This window comes from Rattus norvegicus, chromosome 4, assembly GCF_036323735.1.
Source record: "Rattus norvegicus strain BN/NHsdMcwi chromosome 4, GRCr8, whole genome shotgun sequence".
NCBI lineage: Eukaryota > Metazoa > Chordata > Mammalia > Rodentia > Muridae > Rattus > Rattus norvegicus.
Genome location: NC_086022.1, coordinates 10731631 through 10747983, shown reverse-complemented (window position 1 = coordinate 10747983; position 16353 = coordinate 10731631). Strand labels below are relative to the sequence as shown.

Genomic DNA, 16353 nt, shown 5'->3' with positions numbered 1-16353 from the left:
CACAGGGAAAAGCACAGGATACCCAGTTAAGCAGCAATAGACCAGTTACAGTGTGAGTGTGTTCCAAACAGAGCATGGGACATACTTAAGAAAGAAAATCGTATGTTGCTTGAAACCCAATTCCTTCAAAGTCCTGCTGATCTGGTCTGAGGACATTCCCTTCCACTGCCTTCTACTGGAGCCAGAAGCACCACTCTCTCTGCACCGGAAATGGCTCTCCCATGTTATCACTCTGGTCTCCACAGCCTTTTGTGGAACTGACCTGTCATCTTACATCCTAGGCTCGGCTGTTAAGCCCTGAGCCTTAAGTGCCCATTTTCACAGCCTCTCCTGGCACAGTAACCAATAGGTCAGCATTAGTGGGTAGATGACAGGACCCTCTGGGCCCACCCACAAACACATGCACAGGAGAGAAGGAGAACACAGGCCCAGGTCACATGGGTGAGCAGCTGTGTGTCAGTGGAGTGAAAACTGCTTTCAGGAAAGGCCAGGTCATGCCAAGAATACACTTGAGTGTCCCAGTTTTCAGCATTCAGAGTGGCCTGTTGGTCCCTCAGCTGCTGCTGGACTTTGCCCTATACTGCCCCGCTGACAAGCACATACATACGGGTCGGGGTCAGCTGCTCTATTTGGCCTCCATTCACGGTGGCTTCTTCAGTGGGCACTATTTTCCCTCCCCCGCCATCCCAACCCTGCTGACGTTTGTTTGTCTGTTTATATTGAGACCCATTTGTTCTCTAGCCCAGGCTAGTCTTAAATTCACAGCAATCACCATGCCTCAACCCCCTAAGTGCTGGGATCTCTTCATACTCTGACATACATGTAATAACCACATGAGTGTACAGCACTTTACACTGTAAGGAGCTTTCTTCCCCATTTACTGTTTTACTCCAACCTCCCCACAGGGTGGACAAATCGGCACCATTTTTTGAGACAAACAGTGGTTAAAGGGCCAGCTCGAAAGGTCACTGTTAAACAGATCTTAGCAGCAATGTCTAGCTTTCTATTTCAATATTTATTTATTTATTTATTTATTTATTTATTTATTTATTTATTGTATATGCATACACTGTCACTGTCTTCAGACACACCAGAAGAGGGCATTGGATCCCATTGCAGATGGTTGTGAGCCACCATGTGGTTGCTGGGTTTGAACTCAGGACCTCTGGAAGAGCAGTCAGTGCTCTTAACCACTGAGCCATCTCTCCAGCCCCCCCCCCCCGCCTTCCATTTAAATAGTTTTAAAATGTCTTATATAGGCAATGTGATGAGGAGTATTGTCTCAAGTAATATCCACACCCTTATATGTTCAGGTCACTGTGGGACTCCTGACTCCCCCAGATGCCCACCTTTAAATAGCTCCCCAAAGTACACCTATTACCTATGTGGGGCTTCAAGCCCCAAGATTCCACTCAGTATCACATTCCTGGACTGGAATAAAAAGATAGGGGCCCGCATCTGAAAGGAAGGGCTTGGGGCCAACAATAGGAAAAGCCTACTACTCATTCTTCGGGGTGAAATTGAGTGGGTAGCGCTGGAAAGCCGGCTCTGGGATCAGCGTGGATGGATCAGCGTGGATGCTGTCAGGTAGCACAGGACGGAGGTGGGACTCACTGAGCTGTCCCACACTGCTTAGCATGTGCCTTTGTAAAAAACCTTTGCTTGCTTGGTCACTGCCAGGATGTAGCCAAGTGGTGTTCCCCTTTGAGTAAAGTTAAGGGCTAGAGTACACCTCCTGATCCCCCTCTACAGAGAGGAGAACAAGTGCCCTTGGGCTACCAGCTGGGGCAGGCCAGACTGATGCTCAGTGCTGTGAGCAAGCGATTCCGCATGCTGCTCCCTCTGGCTGTTTAAATCAATGTCACCAAAGTCCAACCAAGGTGGCAGGGTGATCTGGGCTGAAGTTAGCAACAGCCCTGTATTATATGATAGGGACACCTCAAGCCCCCAGATTCCACGAGGCCCAAAATGTTTCTGGATCCAAACCAAGGGAATCATTGCAAAGGGCTCCCGCCGCGACTCACATGCATCCTGAGGAAATTGGTGTGGAGGGAGAGCCTTTTGGGGGTGCTGCCACACCGTGGCCCCTGCTATATTCCCACCCACCACTCTTTTCCTCAGTCCTCGGCGCTGACGCGCAGTTCCTCCGCTCACATTTCCCCACACTTCACAAGGTCGTTTTTCAACAAAACAATACAACTCACTACCCCCTCCCCAGCACCCGCACCGGCGGGATCCGGGGCTACGCCCAGTCCGCCGCCAGGCTTTGCGCACCCGGGAGCGCGCTTCTCTTACTCGCTTCCCAGCAGACACCCCTGCCTCTGTCCCAGACAGTCCCATAGCTCCACTAGAGTACGGACCAAGATCCAATCTCGGGCTCTGCGGCCCAGCTTGGGCCTTGCCCCTCCCCCTCCCCAGCCTCCCGAAGGGACAGGAGGGACAGGACGGCGCGCGCGGGTTGTCCCGTGTTAACCGCCTAGGCGCCGCCAGAGTCTGGAGCTCCAGGGATCGGACTCACCGGAATGTGCACTCGCAGTGACCGCCTCTTCAGGCTAGGGTTCTTTTTGCCACTGCTCCCGCCAGGGCTGGAAACCTCTTTCTTCTTCTTGGTGTCCATGGCTGCGCTTCCCATAACTTTAGCTAGAAGTTAATTCCGGTGCCTTGTTCCCGGGGTTCGGGCCCCTCGCTGCCCCCCAGGGCTGCTGCCGTTACACTGTAGCCACGCGCTTTTTATGACTGTCCTCCCACCCTGAAAACACCTCGTGGGGACTTCCGCGGGGAGGGCGGGTGGCGCAGGTAACACGCGGGGCTCCACCCGAGGGGCTGGCGGTCCGCGGAATGCCGGGTTGGAGCGTCCTCTTTCTCCTACAGAATCATCGGGTGCAGCGTCGCGGCCAGTGCTGCTTTTGGTTACGCGTGGCAGAAGTCTCGTGCTGGGTGATAAAGTTTTCCTCCTGCTGCAAAGCGAAGCAACATTTTCCACCTCTCGGCTCCTCCCACAGATTCCCAGAGGTAATCGGCCAGGCAGGTGCAATTAACAACAGCAATTTGGAAAACAACCTACCCTTGTCTCTGCCTGGTTGGAAACAGTGGCCAGAGACACTTAGTGGAGAAATGCATAACCCTGGGCCGCACAATAAAGCGGCAGGGAGCCTGGGACCCGGAGGGCCTCCTCTTTGGGCAAGAGGGAGGGCAGAGGGGGAAGAGGAGGTGCAAAGGCGAAGACTCGTCGCAATTGGGCTGGCGCGTGGCCGCAGGGATAAACTGTGGCGGCGGCTGGCTGGGTTCTGCGGGCCGAAGGGCGCGCCCCAACCCCTAGGGGAGAATAGGGCAGGGCGCCCGCCCGGGGCGGCCTCTGAGTCGCGTCCCCCGGCACCCTGGGGACTGTGGGGGCCGGGCCTGGCACCAACGCAGACTCCGGGAGCGCTGGGCGGTGGCAGGCGGCGCGCGCGTTGAACAGGAAGTGCGCGGCGTGCGGCGCCACTGTCCCACTCCACGCGGCCCACGCTGCCCCCGGGTGGTCGCCGTGCGCTCTCTGTCTCAAGGTAAGCGGGCTCCGGACTCGCCAGGAGCTGATTCTGATCCATGGTTTTGCAGTGTCTCTGTTTAGGTCCAACCCCCGGAAACACACACCCGCAGCCCAACCACGCCACGATTGAAACCCCGGGTCTAAGTGGCTCGGATGACCGCACTCGCTTCGCGCAATGCTGCCGCCCTGCTGCGTGTGGACCCTCATTCCTGTTCAGAGTGGCCCGTGGCGGGGTGAGTACAGGCTTTTCTCCACGACTTGGTTCTTTTCAGATTCATCAAAGATTGCGCAGCAAACCTTGATCTTCTGCAAAGGCGCTCTCATCTCTGTAAATGCTGAAGTCCTAAGACCACAGGAGGAAATGGGTGCGTCGGAGCCTGAAAGCAGGGCGAACACGCCACGTGCTCCCGGATCTTCAGAGCCACTGGCTGCAGATCTGCCACCGAGGGCTGCTCAGGGCCCTGTTGTACCTCCCGGGCAGCACGACCTTGGCTTCTGGTCTGAGAGAGGGGCGTGCTCCCGCTCCTGCTTAGAATTGAATACCGGATGAGCCCAAAGATTACTCCATCACTCTGAAGCTAACATCAGCCCATCTGCTCCTATCTGTAAACAGTAATATACAGACATTACTGTATATTACATCTGTAGAGTAAACGTGATAGTGGCCGCTTTGACGAAGACATGATGAGGGTGGTGATGGTAAGGAGGTGGTAGCCTTTACTTCTCTTCCTGCCCCTCTTCCTGCTCTCCCACTGTAGAGGATGTGGTTACCACTTTAAGACCATGATTTAGTAAAGGACCTATCCGTCCCATCAGAAACAACCTGGGTTTAGTTATCGCGTGGGTTTCCATGTTACCAGCCTAGTTCTGCAAATTAGGAACTACAGTTGTGGGGCAGAGGGGCCAGGTTCCTTGGTTCATTTACATCCTGCTGCCACACTTTCAAACCAAGAATGAAGTCACCCCCTCCCCAGAGCCCCCCAACCAGTATCCCTGAGCAGCTTCTGGAGAGTCCTCTGAAGGAACCTGCCTAGGATCAAAACTCAAGCCCGGTGTTGCCACCCTCCTCCCCAGCCTGGCTCCTCACTAAAGAGCCCCCAGAGATCCCCAAGACACCGTTCTACTGAGTGTTCAGATTGATTCCTAGAAGCAGAAGTGAGGAGTTTGAAGGGGTGCAGTATCAATGTCCAAGGAGGCCACCCTGAGCCCTAAAAAAAATCACTCCAGGATTGTCAACTGTCAAGTGTTCTCTCTCTGTAGTTTGAGACGTTCATCTCTTCATGATGGTGCCAGGGTGCATAAATGGTACCATGTGATGAGAAAGCTGTGGCTTTGTAAGAAAGAAGCAGCCATCAGAGGAAACAAGCAGACAGAGGGAAAGACTCGGAGGCGGAAAGCACATGTTCCTTATATCAATACCTTCCCGTGTGTGTGTGTGTGTGTGTGTGTGTGTGTGTGTGTGTGTGTGTGTGTACATGCATTGCTAGAATTATAAGCCTGTGCCAGCACACCACCTACGCCATCTCCCAACCTCAAGAACCAGCATTTTGATCGTGGCCTCCATGCCCAGCACTGCAGTAGACTTCAAGTTAATGATCTAATGTCTGTCTATCAAAGTCTTCTGAAAGAGCCATTTCAAGCACTGTGTGGACCAGGGTGGCCAAAGCCTGGCTGCTGGCTCGTGTTTTGTGCTCCTTTAACATCTGTGGGTTGTCACTGCTGTGTCCTTTCAGACAACAGAAAAAAAAAAGGTGGCCTCTTCTGTTTTAAAACCTTTATACATACACAAAACAAAAACAAAAACCACCTTTCCACCAGATTACAAAACTCTAGGAAATGTCTCAAGGGTGACCTTGAGCAAACTGCTGCCATGTCCTCCTGGCCTGTGACACAGTTGGTGAGGACAATTGCCTGTGTGTTTAGAACACAGTGATTTGATTCTGAGCAAAAGGCAGCCCTTGGAGACTGAAGTAACTCAGGCCCTCTGTGAACGCTGTGGCAACGTACAGCTCACCCTACCAAGGTGTCATTATCTAATGACAACCAAGGCAGAGATGCTTCTCTGTTAGACTGACAGTGTAATCTCACTATGGCTTCTGCTCTCAGGATCTACAGGAGGTGGTGAGTCTCGACAGACATGAAGAAAGGGCCCAGGAGGAGTGGAAACTCTGCCTTGGAGTAGTCTATCTCTTGAACGCCTCTCTGAGCCTGCTTTATTTTCTTGTGCCAGCCACCTCTATTCTGCAAAGCAGACCTCCCTCTAAAGTCACTTAACCACAGGGGATCCCAACAGTGGAATCCAGGAGACCCGCATTAAGGTACCGATGAGCTCTGTGGCCAGTCCTGTCTTCTCTTCAGAGAACAGCCAGGATGCTGACAACTCAGTGTCTTAAGTCCACACTCAGCACTTCTCCAGTGACAGAGTCAGCAGGCGGGGCTCATGTGGCCTGAAATGTGTCTGTCTGCTAAATGGGCACCACCCATGCCAGCCGGGAGTGAAGTCCCAGTCCCCCAGCATCTGCCCTCCGGACTCTGCTCAGGAGTGAGATGTTTGCTTTAGGGTGTTTATGTTGTTTGCTTGTTTTTGTCTTTATTTGGGGTGGGGTGGTATCACACCAGTAAAGTAGAGGTCAGAGGACAACGCTAGAGAATCAGTTCCCTCCTTCCACCTTCGCATGGGTTCTGAGACTGGACACATGCTGCTAACTGGTGCGGCACCATGTGTCTTTACCCACTGAGCCATCTTGCTGGCCCATTCTAGCAATCCAGCCTTGCCTCCCATCAGGCAGAAAGACTTGGACTCAAGTAGTCAGTGTGTGTTCATCATCCGTTTAGCTGTGAGCTTCGAGTATGCAGTAAGTAAAGACGAACCCTGAGAGGTTGTGATTCTCGCTGTTCCCTGAATGTGACTGATTTCTGACCTTTCACTGATCTGCCTGATGGTACACGGTGAAAGAATACATACTAAACACCATAATAAAGTTGCCTTGGAGATTAACCTGGGTGGGTTGAAGTTCCTGTGCTGCTCCACACAAATCTGACCCATCTTATATCAGATGTCAGCAGCTCTGGGTTGCAGCTGGCATCCAGCCATTGGCTCTAGAACACGGGTGAAGCCTTTTCCAATGAGACTCCAGGGGAGGAAATGAATTTTACATGCTGTCACTGTCCTTGTTGTGGTAGCATGAGGTGAATGGAATGACCATGCACAGGACTTAGAACCCTTGACCTCCAAGCCTCACAGGAAAGGACAAGTACCATCTGGCCCTCGGGGAGAATGTTCCTCCAAGAAGGGCTGAACCAAACCCTGAGTCCAACCCATGCCCAAGCTTGCCAGAGTCCACGCCTGCCCTTGTCCCTTAGTACTTGATAACATAATCAATCAGTATGCATTTGCCAAGCAGACAGATCTCACAGAGATACTCAGTCCAAGGACTCCTGGGGTACAGGGCAACTTGAGGACTTGGTGGGTGTGGCCACTCTCCTTATGCCATGTGGGTCAAAAGCTATTTTATGGAATGTACCTAAATAGACCTCTGGAGAATCTTACGAGGTCTTGGGAGAGACTGGACAAGAGGAACTTTCCAAGCACTGGGCTTGGAAGAGTTTCCTGAAAGTATCTGTCACACCCTGGAGGCCACAGGCCTTTCTATCAAGGCCTTGTTTTCTAGCCTGGCTTATCACAGCCTTTTACCTTCTAGGTTAAAAAAAAGCATAACTGTTAGTATTTCTTCTAGGCTCCACCCCACTGTTGCCTGGCAACAGCCAGGTGTGCCTGACTCACTATAAAAGGGGCTGCTTGCCCCCTCCTCTCTCTCCCCATTCCCCTCCCCCTCTTTTTCCATGTGTTCATGGCCAGCCTCTACTCTCTGTCTCTCTGTCTCTCTGTCTCTGTCTGTCTGTCTGTCTCCACTCCCTCCTCAATTCCCCTCCCCATACCCTAAATAAACTATTTCATACTATATCCGTGGTATGGCTGGTACCTCGGGGAAGGGATGCCTCAGCATGGGCCTGCAGAGTCACCTCCTTCCCAACACCGTACTGTGCCTCTATTAAACATATCCCTCCCTTCTCTTTTCTTTTTTATAAAACACAACAATGGCAAAGCTCTGGTCTGGGCCACTTGTATGCAAGGACATTTTCTTCTCACTGTGGAACAACTTATCCATCCATGACTCAAAGGCTTCCCCGAATTTTAGATGGGTGGGTAAAGATGCTACAGCTGGGGGAAGGGTGTGTGTGTGTGTGTGTATGTGTCTATGGGGTTCACTGCCAACACACAACACATGAGAGGGGATAGTGGCCTCATTGTGGGTAGCTCTGAGTCCAGGAAGATTCATGGTGACTTGTGTACCTGACAAGTCACATAACTAAATATGAAGTGAGAAGCCGTAGTAGTAGTAATAGTAGTAGTAGTCAAATAATAATAATAATAATAATAATAATAATAATAATAATAACAACAATCTGGCAACAGTAAAACGTTCTTGGAATTGTAATGAGCAAAACTGAGCTCATTCAAAACTCAAATGGAGAATGAACTGGAACTGTCTCTGGTGGCACTCGTCGCCACCTCACTGTCTGTCTGGTTCAGCCCTCACAGTGTGAGCACCGTGTGAGCCTAGCTACGCAAAGCCACCTAAGCTGTGTGAGACACCTCAGGACAGATTCGGGACTGTGAATCCACAGCATCTTTACTGTGCGTAGTCCCCTGTAATTAGAGAAGCTGGTTTACTTGCAGATAACAGGGGCTGTGTTCCTATCACCGTTCTTCAGTATGCAGCACACTAGCCTGCATTCGGACTGTACCGTGTTGAAGTGTTGGATCTTTTCAACAGCTGTTTGAGTTGCAGACTTGATGTTTATAAAAATTCACGAACTGAGCTTTGGCTTGGGATGAGGACAGAATTTCTAACAATTTCTCTAAACATACTCCTAGTATTTTACACTAAATATTTATGTATACGAAGCAGTTCTCAGCATTGAATATAAAATCAACACATCATCCCAGTTAGCCCAGGAAAGTTAAGGGAAGAATTGCTTCTCAGAGACTCCGTAGGACCCTCAGCCCTGGAAAATCTGAATGGTCACTTAACATTTCCGGAGAACAGTGTCCTAGGGAACTGATGGGTGTGTACAGTGTGGGGATGCAGCTGGCATCCACCCTCCCAGTGGACTTCCTGTGGCCTCGGCTCCTAGACCTGTTCCCTATACTGCTCAGCTCTCTATCAGGGTCTTTGGATTCAGCCAGAGGGAGACAGGTGAGCAGACAGCAGTGTGGGAGGAGTCAGGTCAGAAGGGCTTCACCTCTAGGATTCAGGAGTTGGAAGTTGGTAAGAGACTATAGAAGCAGTAGGAGATTAGAACGCTGGCTGCCTTCTGAGTGGGATGAGATGGGAAAGGCCACCCTGGAAAGCAGAAAAGCAGTGTGTAAGCACTGGCTTCAGGGGACTTACACGCCACGGAGAAGAGAGGACACCATGGTAGATACCTGCTCTGATGCTTTGTTGAACAAGACAGCAGGACAGTGAGGAGAGCTCTGGCTTTGCCATGCTGATGCCATGATTCCAGAAAGGGCCAGGTAACAATGATGTGGGAGCCGAGCCCTCCAAGGCTGGGCTATCGCAAGCGAACGGAAGCTATTCATTCAGTCCATGTCCAGGCAGCTAGGTAGCCTTCCCTGAGCGATTGTCTTCCTCCAGAGAAGAAGCCATACCACCTGCTGCCACCAGGAAGGTGCTTAGGAGAGAGGTGGCAAGGAAAGCGTAAATACAGAGCACTCGCTCACAGACTGCCTGCCACATAAGGACCTATTGTCGACTCTGTCGTTTATTACATATCTTCGAAAGCGATGCCCTACTGATAGGGATGGAGGGGCCGCCCATGCTGCACAGCAGCACACTCTGCATCATACAGTATGGAGTAATGGGCAGGCAGAAGCTTAGCCTTTTTGGAGGCTGTTGGCCTACGTTCACCCCATGAGCAGCACTTTTGCTAGCATGGTCCACTTCCAGCTTGATACCCACCTACTAAGAGAAAAACCACACCTCGTGCTTCCAGTGAGAATCTTACCTGCTGTGAAGGAGGGTGAGACTTGTATTTCCTTTGCCACTAGCTTCCTGTGAGTGGTCCATGGTCTCTCTGTTTAGTGTCCTTCAGACTGCCTGGTCTTTCTCTTTACCTTACAGTGCCTTGGGCTGCTGAGCTCAGGTACAGGGCTTGTCACAACCAAGCCCCGGATCCTTATGTGGGAGGGAGCAGAGAACCCAAGGCCATCCTTTGATCTGTAAATGCAAGGCAAGAGCTGCCCCACTCCCTTCAAGTAAATGTCCAGGGACTGCCTCGGCTGTTTGCTGTCAGTCACACTCTTTTCCTTTCTTTTTTTCTTTTTTTTCTTTTTCTTTTTTTTTTTTTTTAGTATAGAATAGAATTTATTTAGGGCATGGGTGTGGGAGCTGAGGGGGAGGGGGAGAAGATGAAGGAGAAGGGGGAGGGAGAGAGAGAGAGAGAGAGAGAGAGAGAGAGAGAGAGAGAGAGAGAGAGAGAAAGGCTGGCCATGGGAATGGGGAGAAAGAGCACTCTTCCTTTCTTACAGTGTCACTTTAGGGTATGGAGATTTTCTGCATGATTTACAAGCATACTTCGCACTTCAAAATTATTCCTAAAAATTCTCTTTTAACTACTTTTGAATTTTTTATGGTTTCTTTCTTTATTTTGACCTTTTCTTTTTTTTTAAAGATTTGTTTATTTATTATATATAAGTACACTGTTGCTGTCTTCAGACACACCAGAAGAAGGCATCAGATCCCATTACAGATGGTTGTGAACTACCCTGTGGTTGCTGGGATTTGAACTCAGGACCTCTGGAAGCACAGTCAGTGCTCTTAACCACTGAGCCATCTCTCCAGCCTTGACCTTTTCTTTTTAGACAAATTCTCACTGTATAGTCCTGGCTGTCCTGGAACTCACAGAAATACACCTGCCTCTGCTTCCTGAGTGCTGGGAGTAAAGGTATGCACCATCACACCCAGCTTGGTTTCATTTTGTTAATTTATTTATTTTTTATTTGTGTTGGGGAGGAAACAAAGAAGGAAGAGAGGGAAAGACAGGGAGGGAGGAGATGGGGGGAGGGAGCAGTGAGTTTATGTCCCATGCATGTGGGTGCCCACAGAAGCCAGAAGAGGGCATCAGGTCCTCTGAACCTGAGTTACAGATGGTTATGAGCTGCCTGATGTGGGTGCTGGGAATCAAACCCAGGTCCTGGAAAAGCAGCAGAGCTCCTAACTGCTGAGCCATCTCTCCAACCTTGGTGCCTCCCTCCCTCCCTCCAGCCCTGGTCCCTCCTTCCCTTCCTCCAGCCCTGGTGCCTCCCTCCCTCCCTCCCTCCCTCCCTCCCTCCCTCCCTCCCTCCCTCCCTCCCTCCCTCCCTCCCTGCCTCCGTTCAGATATGCACCATTGCTCAGTTTGCTTCTTTTTTAACCTTACTGACTTTTGATTGTATGTTATGGTTCCCAACTTTTATGGATTTGTGTATGTGTCAGCATGGATAAGTGTTTCTTGTGCTTTTCTCTCATTTAAAAAGTTGTTCTTGCCTGTTGGTTTGAGGGGGGCACAGAGATGGAGTTGGGTAGGTGGGAAGTAGGAAAGACTTGCGGAGGAGAAACCATGGTCAGAGTATATTGTATGAAAAAGTATATTCAAACACACACACATAAACACACACACACACACACACACACACACACACACACAAAGTTAAGCTGCAGGGCTTGCCAATCACCTGGCCAGATCATCCCTCAAGAGCGATGACTCACTAAAGCCCTGTGAGCGAGATGAGAGGAAGAATTATCTCCTTAATGTGATAATGTATTTTCCTTCCCAGAAGGCCTTCTTAGTTCAGACTTCTGTTTTGTAACACTGTAGTCTGCCAGCATTTCTGAGATACCCCAGGAAGCTCACCTTCCCTCTCTTCCCTGTCTTTTCCTTCATGCCTAGCATGTTTTGTTCCCTGGTGCTGTGGGCTTTTCCCTTTCTCGGAAACTTCTGCCCTCTGCTCTTCAGCCACTGCAGACCTCTCCTGACAAGGCTCTTCTCCGACTCCTTCATCAGGAGCTTGCCTGTCTATCTCTTAACCTCAAGTAAAGCTACTCTCAAACGTAAAAGAAATAAAAAAAAAAAAGTGCGAGTTACGCCAGCCAGGAGTGAGCCTGCTTCCTAGTGGTGAGTGGACCTATGCTCACCTGGCGGCTGGTCCAGCCTGTGCTCTGAGCCTCAGTGTCTGTTGGGCAGGCTGATGGCTGGGGCCTTGTCCACTAGAGAGTCACTGACTTCAAAGAGGATGTTTTTCCTCTTTCTCTGTATGTCCTTGTGGAGTGAGGTGGATGCCGAGGTGGGGAGAGAGGGAGAGAGAGAGAGAGAGAGAGAGAGAGAGAGAGAGAGAGAGAGAGAGAGAGTGGTTGGTGCAGGGAACCATTGCCCATTGCTCCTTCCTGCATCCAGACATTAATTCGCTCCTCATTCAGTGCACGTCAGGCAAGCAAACAGAAACCTGTCTCAAACTGTAGAACGTCAAAGGCTCATCCTACTGATGGCAAGTCACTGCTGCTGCCCTCAGAGGAACTTGTAATGAGTGCATCAGACATACAATGAACTCAGACACTGATGAACTCATCGTCACAAAGTAAGGGACAGGCATATGGTACCTTGTGTTTCGGAGAGTCAGAGATGGAACCATTTAATTCCTACAGCGACTGTTGTCTCCCTCTTCCTCTCTCTCCAGGTTCAGGAGGCTGACTGAGTTACAGAGAATCTACATCTTCCCAAGGTCACCAATTTCTTGATGCACCCATGGATTCTTTGGGATATTGGCTGTGTATGTCAATCTGGCCAGCCTCTGGTGCCCATGGACTGGTCAAATGCCATGCAGATGTCGTTGCAAAGGTTTTTGAAGATGAGTTACGTCGTCTCGACATGGGTATTGTAAAGCAGACCACTGTACAAACTATGGTGGACCCCACCTCATTGGTTGAAAGCCTTAAGAGAAAAAGCTAGCACTCTCCCAAGAAGGAAGTCTCCTTGAGAAATCCTCAAGGTCAAACCTACAACTCTAGTCCTTACCTAAGCTCCCAGCTCTCCTGTCTTGTAGATTTCAGACTTTCTAGGCCCCACAAGGAGCCAACTCTTTAAAGTCAATCTCTCTCTTGAACCCACCTCACCTTCTCTCTAAAAGCTACCTGGAAAGCTCTAAGCCCCACACTAGGTGGCTCCTTGACCATCCGCAGAAGTCCGGTGGCAGCAGAGGACAGCGCAGAGAAAGGCCTAAGTGCCTGGGGCAAAGGCAGCAGACTCCCGGTGTGCACAACAGGGCCAGTTCACCGGCCTTGTTGCTGAGGAGATCCTGTGAGGAACTGTGAAACTCAAGTGGTCAGATCCCTCCAGGAAAAAACAGCTTCCTCTGCAGTGAAGAAAGCCCAGCTCACACTCACTAATGACTGGGCTTAGCCACGCCCATCACCGGGCTGTTTTCACTTTACCTGAAAAAGAAAGAGGTAATTACAGAAGCCAGGCCTCAGAGCCGCCTAGAGTATGTATGTTGTCATTACCATAGCAGGCAGAGTCCTCGGGCACCTGACCATATAAACATGACAGTGGAGGACGGATGAGCACTGAGAAAGAAGACACCCTAATGTCTCTTCCGGATTCACAAAGTGGTGGGTTTTAGAATTACCGACATGGTCAAGCTCCCTGGCTTGTGTTCCTTTCTGTATTTCACTTGCATTGAAGGCGTGTGTGTGTGTGTGTGTGTGTGTGTGTGTGTGTGTGTGTGTGTGTGTGTGTATCCAGAGGTCAACCCCAAATGTCATTCCTCAGGTGCTGTCTACGTTTTTAACCAGGGTCTTTCAATTGGCCTGGAGCTCGCACACTGACTTGGCCCTCAGGGTCCCTCTGTTACCACCTCCCAGGACTGAGATGACAGGCTTGGGACACCATATCCAGCCTATATGGCTTTCTATATGGGTTCTGGGTATTGAGTTCAGGCCCTCATGATTGCGTGGTGAGAACTTTACTGACTGAGTGACACCCCCAGCATCATCTATGGTGACTGTCATGACTGCCCCATTGTGAAGGGAGCTAGCAAAGCCACGCAGGCTCATAAATGGCCCACCTGAAAGTTCTCCCAGAGGCCAGAATGAAGTCCCACACCATGGTCTCAATCCACACGTGCAGCCTGCAGGTCCTGCTCTGGCCTGCTTCAGCCTGAGTCCTTGCCACATCTCTCTCCTTTCCCATCCAAACTGATGACTCCCCGCTTCCTAACCAGTGTTTGTCAGCCGGGATCCCTGGAGACGCGATGCCACAAAACGAGACATTTAAGGGAGGTGATGGGGAGATGCCCAGGAGAAAAATGGGAGACAGAGTTGGATGGAATGGGTTTAGAGCTCTGTCCTGATACCTGGGGAAGAGTAGTGGCAAGAAGGGTAGGCAGGAAATGGCTCCCAGTGTTGCACAGACCACAGAGATGTAACCGTAAGGCTCTCAGCAAAGAGGAGTTAGATCCCCTCTGCAGGCCCCTGTTGCTTGTAGTTAGGGGAGGGTGGAGGCTAAGGCAAGGCTCTGGGCTATGTGCTGAGGACCCCTGCTCTGTGGACTCCTTGGAAGTGAGCTTAGCAGTATGCTCATGCCCCCCAGTCCCCGTGCCACACAGCCATGTACCAAGGCTCTCTCAGCTTTTCATTGTAGAAGAAACTTAGAAGAGGAAGGACACGTCACACACACACACACACACACACACACACACACACACACACACACACACACAGAGCTGATCACTTTCCTTTTTGTTCCCATAGCACTCACGCTCAGTGTGGTGCTTCAGGGTTATGCAGAACCTTGCTCCTGAGAACCTAAGCCATGATGAGAAACCCTTCTCAGACAGATTGCTGCACGAGACTGAGGGAAGAGCAGCTACACAGACGTCCCCTGGACCACTGTGCTGACCTTTACAGACTAGGGTTGAAGTGTCCTGGTGGCAGCTGTGGCTTGTGGTTCAGTGGGATCCTTGCTGGATGCCTTTGAGCGGGCCCTTGTGGGTCCATGGTCCCATTCAGGCCTGTGACAGACAGGCTACTGCACATTCGCCATGGCCCCCTCAGTAAGACTGCCTACCCATCAGGTGTAGTCTGTAGGCTAGCTGCACAAGGACACTGGAGACATGTGGGAGACCAGGCTCAGGGATATCGTCTCAGCCTTCTGTATCCTCAGGCTCATCGTCTATGAGCATCCCATCTTCTGATCCTGGGGTCATACAAACAGTGCTTTACGGGTCTCCCAGGACCTGGACCACGGGTCGTCCCAAGGACAAGTGTTGCCTCTGTTTTTGCATCAGCTGCTGATGCTGTGGCTTCTGTCCTGTCCTGGGTATGACCATGTGTGTCACCTCCTATTATGTCAGCAACACAGCAGGTCCTCTGGGAGGGACCCAGTGGCCCCCTCTAGGCTCTAACAACATCACATCCCTCTATGACACCTACATCTTTTGACCATAGCCCTTCTCTGGCCTCATCTCTAACTCCTCTCGGCACTGTCTCTCCAGGAGCAGAAGCCTGATGTTTGACCATATGTGTCCTCTCGGTCGCTACACTATGCCCTTTAAGAGGGAGTGCGGACCTGTATTGCGAACCTGCCTGGCGGTGTGTGCTCACTGGTGCAGTAATAGCAGGCTTGGTATTAGTTTGCTCTCTGATTGGAATCAAGGTTCATTTCACAGAAACCAATCCACATCTAGTACTGAAAACCTGGTCAAAAGCCCACGCTGGGAAATCGTAGGTTCTGGTAGATTGTTTACAGATGTCGTCGTTCTGCTAAATAGACAGTGCATGCTCATCAAATCGCTTTCTTAAATGTGTTTATGCCCACAGATGAGCCTTGCCGTTACATTTGACCAAAGAAGCTTCTTTTTACATCAGGTAATAGTTACCACAGAGACTCTTGTAACTGGTCACGATGCTGAGAACAAATGACTACTGAATGTTGAATCATAAAAATCTATATGATGAAAAACCATAAATCTATATTGCCCTTCCAAAGTTTGTGGAACATCGCAGAAGAGAGACAGAATGGATTTAGGAGCTGGTGAGAGGGACAGAACAGTGTGCATGGCTTGATCACTGCACTCTTTTTTAAAAGTTATCTTTATTTTCGATCATGTGTATCCGTGCATTGGCAGGTTCCTGTAAGTGCAGGTGTAGAGAAGAGAGCCATTGCAGATGCCCGGGAGCTGGAGTTACTAGGCAGTTGTGAACCATACGGTATAGATGCTGGGAATCAAACTTGGGTTTTGTGCCAGAGCATTATGAGCCCTTAGTCATAGATGCTTCTCTCCAGCTTGGCTACTGCAACCTTCTGCTCACGGCGGCGAAAGCCTGCCTAAAGCCTGCCAAAGGCCGGGCCCATCCACACCCTGACACGGAAAACAGTTCTCCCCAGCAAGCATGGACTCACCTAGTTATCGTGGTGTCTACAAAGACCCTCTTTCTAAATAAGTGGGGCTGGCAGTATAGCTCAGTGGTAGAGAACATGCTTAGCAAGCTCCAGGCTCTGGGTTTGATGCCAGAACCAACCAGCCCACCTGCAAACCCTGCCACCAAATAAGTCATACCCACAGTACAGGGAAGAATGTCTGCTGATGCGTGTGTGTGTGTGTGTGTGTGTGTGTGTGTGTGTGTGTGTGTGCACATATGTGTGGGTCTGCTTGCTTGCATGTGACCATGGAGGCACTGTCTGTGGTCTCGGCACTAACTGCACAGCCATGCCTGAATTATGTC

At 50.6% G+C, this 16353-nt stretch overlaps 2 protein-coding genes across 10 annotated transcripts in view; both read right to left on the bottom strand.

Annotated features, from left to right (window-relative positions):
• The window catches only part of Prkag2 (protein kinase AMP-activated non-catalytic subunit gamma 2), a 241245-nt gene extending 237956 nt beyond the window's left edge, over positions 1–3289 (bottom strand). For 8 of the 9 annotated variants that reach the window (XM_006235951.4, XM_063286390.1, XM_063286391.1 and 5 more), the window contains exon 1: positions 2519–2657. In XM_006235951.4, the coding sequence (XP_006236013.1) occupies positions 2519–2632 (114 nt within the window). In that variant the 5' untranslated portion in view covers positions 2633–2657. Of the gene's footprint in view, positions 1–2518 lie in introns of all 9 variants that reach the window. The other variant, NM_001398879.1, reaches the window with a different exon arrangement.
• Kmt2c (lysine methyltransferase 2C) overlaps positions 1–16353 on the bottom strand; it is a 402268-nt gene that overhangs the window by 7982 nt on the left and 377933 nt on the right. The gene's annotated exons all lie outside the window — the stretch shown is intronic.